This window comes from Cucumis melo, chromosome 2 (assembly GCF_025177605.1).
Source record: "Cucumis melo cultivar AY chromosome 2, USDA_Cmelo_AY_1.0, whole genome shotgun sequence".
Lineage (NCBI taxonomy): Eukaryota > Viridiplantae > Streptophyta > Magnoliopsida > Cucurbitales > Cucurbitaceae > Cucumis > Cucumis melo.
Window position 1 is genome coordinate 4,597,872 of NC_066858.1, and position 3,291 is coordinate 4,601,162.

Consider the following 3,291-nt stretch of genomic DNA (forward strand, 5'->3'; position numbering starts at 1 on the left):
AAAGTACTTACAAACTGAAATTTTAAAATTTAGAAGGTAAAAGGAAAATAAATAAATAATTACGGAAGGAAAGGTTTGGTTTAAAAATTTTAGTTGGAGAGAGTCAATGTTACACGGTTTTAAGTTTTAACAGTCTACTCCATGAGTGATAGCAGCGAAATTACGTAAACAACCTTGCAATTTGAAGCCTTTCTTAACACGGACACGCCTCAGAATACAATGGACTTTTGCTCCAAATTCTTCACATTCTATCAACAAATATCTCTTCGTTTTACGCCTCTTTCCTTCCTCTCTCTCTCTCTCTCTCTCTCTCTCTCTCTCTGATTCATATGGGCAGGTCTTTAAGTGGCCTTCCCCACTGTTTCCCATATCCCAATCCTTCTTAAATCCTCAATTTCAATCTTCTTTCAAACCCCTTCTTCAGATCATTTGCTTATGCTTCTCAATTTGTTCACTTCTTTTTCACTCTCTTCTCTTGATTCCACCAATACCCATAGAGTTTTTCTGTGTTTTTGTGAACTTTCTTTTCTTTGGTTCTTCTTCATTTTCAGTGCTTTTACTCTAATGGGTCCTTTCCAATGATTCATATGGGCTTCGTTTCTTATCAGGTTTCTTCATTTCTCTGCTTTTTTATTTCTTTCTTTTGTTCTTTTCTTGTTTATGGAATTGAATTAGTTTGTCGATTAACTGTTTTTGTTGTTCTAATCTTGCTTTCTACCAATCCGATTCTGTTGCTTTTTTGTGGATCTTGTTTGTCTCTGTTGTAGGTGTATTTTTCAATGTTCTCGTTGATTCTGGTATTGGTTTGTTTCTTTTAGTCTCTACTTGTGAGAATCTTGTTGCTTCCAATTGGGTTATTTGCGATTGAGATTTGTTTATCTTCTTGGTTCTGTTTAATTCTTTTCTTTGCTGCGATTTTTGTTGAGGGGTGGGTTCAAGAATGCATGGAAGAAATTTTTATGAACTTTTTGATTTTCCCTTTGTAGTTCTTTTGAATGTGTTGTTTTGTTTTGGGAATACTTCTCTATTGTTCTTTATTTTGTTTTGCATTTGGTTTAGTTTTCAAATCTTGGGAAATGAATTGTGTTCTCTGTTAGCTTACCAAATGATGGGAAGTCAACTTTAAGTTTGAGAAACTTTGTTCAAGAAAAACATTCTATAGACACTTCGAGTTCGGTTTAGGTTAAACTACCATTGAACTCATAAAGTTAAGTTGCTAGGTTAGAGTTTTTTTTAATCTTTTATATATATTTGTTTAATGCTTCCCTCACATGTGAACTTTAAATATCAATTAGAGGAAATGATGCTGTAGGGGTTGGGACTTAGAATCTATACTAGTGAACCTCTAATCTTAAGTTTATAGGTTAGAGTATATTTATTCTTATATATATATATATATATTCTTGTTTAACACTTCCAAACTTTAAATATCAATCGGGATTTGAACTTAGAATTAATAACAGTGAACGCATAATCTTAAGTTGATAGGTTAGAGTATCTTTAATCTTTTTTATAACACTCTTGATGCTCCCTCAGTGTATAGACTTGTATTAATTTGATTCTCGAAGCCGAGTATGAGAACTATTGATAGTAATGGAGGATAAAATGATATGAAAAGAATTGAAACTTAGAAACTCATACATATTTATATGTATATATATTTGATAGAAACAACTCCTTTCATTTTGAAAAAACGTAGGAATACAAGGGCAACGAAAAGAAAACCAGCCCTCAAAACTAGAAAGGGTTTCAATCAAGTAATATGCAATCTAGACGATAATTTCAAGAAGTTTTCAAGACTGAAGTTCAAAGAGACACGGAAGGTCACCAAGAACCAGCAATTATTAAGGTCCTTCTCCACACCCCTAAACGCTCTTCTATTTCCTTTCCCCCCAAATATCCCACAAAATAGCACACGCCCTAGCTGACTAAAGAGGCCTTTCTGATTTAAACTATGTTCACAGTAAATTGAAACTTCTATGTATATGGTTTTTATGTTATTACATTGAATGTGGTTAGGATAGATGAACTTATGATGGAGCTTGATAAATTTGCCCTTTTTCTGGGCTGCGTGACCTGTAATTTGCTTGTTGTCATTCAATTTTGTTCAGGCTTCTTTTCTTCTCATTCCTAAAGAATTCAAGGGTCTGTATTCTACTATTTAGGTCTCCTACATATAAGTTTGAGGAAGTTGTAAAAGCATCGGATGCTTCATGCTTCGTATATAATCATCAGCTGCTTACTGTGTTCGAGCATCTTGCATTTATTTACTTCATGAGTTTCTTATTTCTAAGAGAATTGGAATTGTTTCATATGTAATTACTTTATACTTGTTTTGTCCCTGGCAGTGGTCATCTGTTGCTTGATAATTTTGTTCTTGGAGTTCTTAAAAGAGGATGGGTAGAGGTAGAGGAAAGGGGAGGAAGTTAACCGTCACAAATCATGACGATGCTGGAAGTGGTGAGGAAGAGAAGATTCCTGCGCAAAAGCGAAGGGGAAGGCCACAGAAGCCATTGAAGGATGAGATAGATGAGGAAGAAGCTGAAAAGATCGAAGATGAAGATAGCGAGAATCTGAAAGGCAGTGATATTGTGAGCAAGGAGATGAAAAACCCACCTGCAGCAGAAAATGGGAAAAGAAGGAGAAGAAACTCACAAGTGAAAGAAAAGCTCGATCCAGTGAAAGACGAAAATGGGGATGGAACAAGATCAAGCACTGATGAGTCAACGAGATCAAATGGATTTCGTCACAATGGAAGCAGGAGAAAAAGCAAGCCCCGTCGAGCTGCTGAAGCAGGCGTTAGCTGCAAGTGAAACAAGTAAAAGAATATGGTTTTCTTACTGAAGGGGGGAGCCAGATAAAATTTTCAAGGTAGAAAATGAGGCATAGTGATCTTCTAGTCATAGATTACCATATTTTCTGTTTCTCAATCTCATCTCTATAACTATTTTCCATCACCATTCCTTTTGCTTATTCCTAAAAGAAATTGTTGAATTCAGGATTCACTCTGCTGGTTTTAATATTCTTTTTGGCTACCATTTTTGGATTTATTTTTCCCTCTTCAACAACATGCTCTCAATAGACATTTATATCTCTGTTCTATTACAACAAAATCTAACTAAGAATCAAAGTGGATCAATATTCTTTACAATTTCTGCTTATAAACAATCTCTACATTTCTTGTTTTGAAACCAAACTTCACATTTGTTGGCAAATTGTGTTATTATTTATTGTAATCTTTCCACTTCTCCATTTGCTTCAATTCTTTGCAAAAGGGGTTCTTGAGAAGAG

General features: G+C 34.7%; 1 protein-coding gene across 2 annotated transcripts; it reads left to right on the forward strand.

Moving 5' to 3' along the window:
- Window positions 1-221: 221 nt before the first annotated feature.
- Window positions 222-3,038, forward strand: LOC103492511 (uncharacterized). Of its 2 annotated transcripts, XM_008452912.3 has the most exons (3): window positions 233-608; window positions 1,700-1,849; window positions 2,349-3,038. In XM_008452912.3, the coding sequence occupies exon 3, from the start codon at window positions 2,397-2,399 to the stop codon at window positions 2,811-2,813; it is 417 nt and encodes a 138-aa protein (XP_008451134.1). In that variant the 5' UTR covers window positions 233-608; window positions 1,700-1,849; window positions 2,349-2,396; the 3' UTR covers window positions 2,814-3,038. The 2 variants fall into 2 exon arrangements, with proteins under 2 accessions (XP_008451135.1, XP_008451134.1); XM_008452913.3 differs by lacking the exon at window positions 1,700-1,849 and having other exon boundaries at window positions 222-608.
- Window positions 3,039-3,291: the final 253 nt, after the last annotated feature.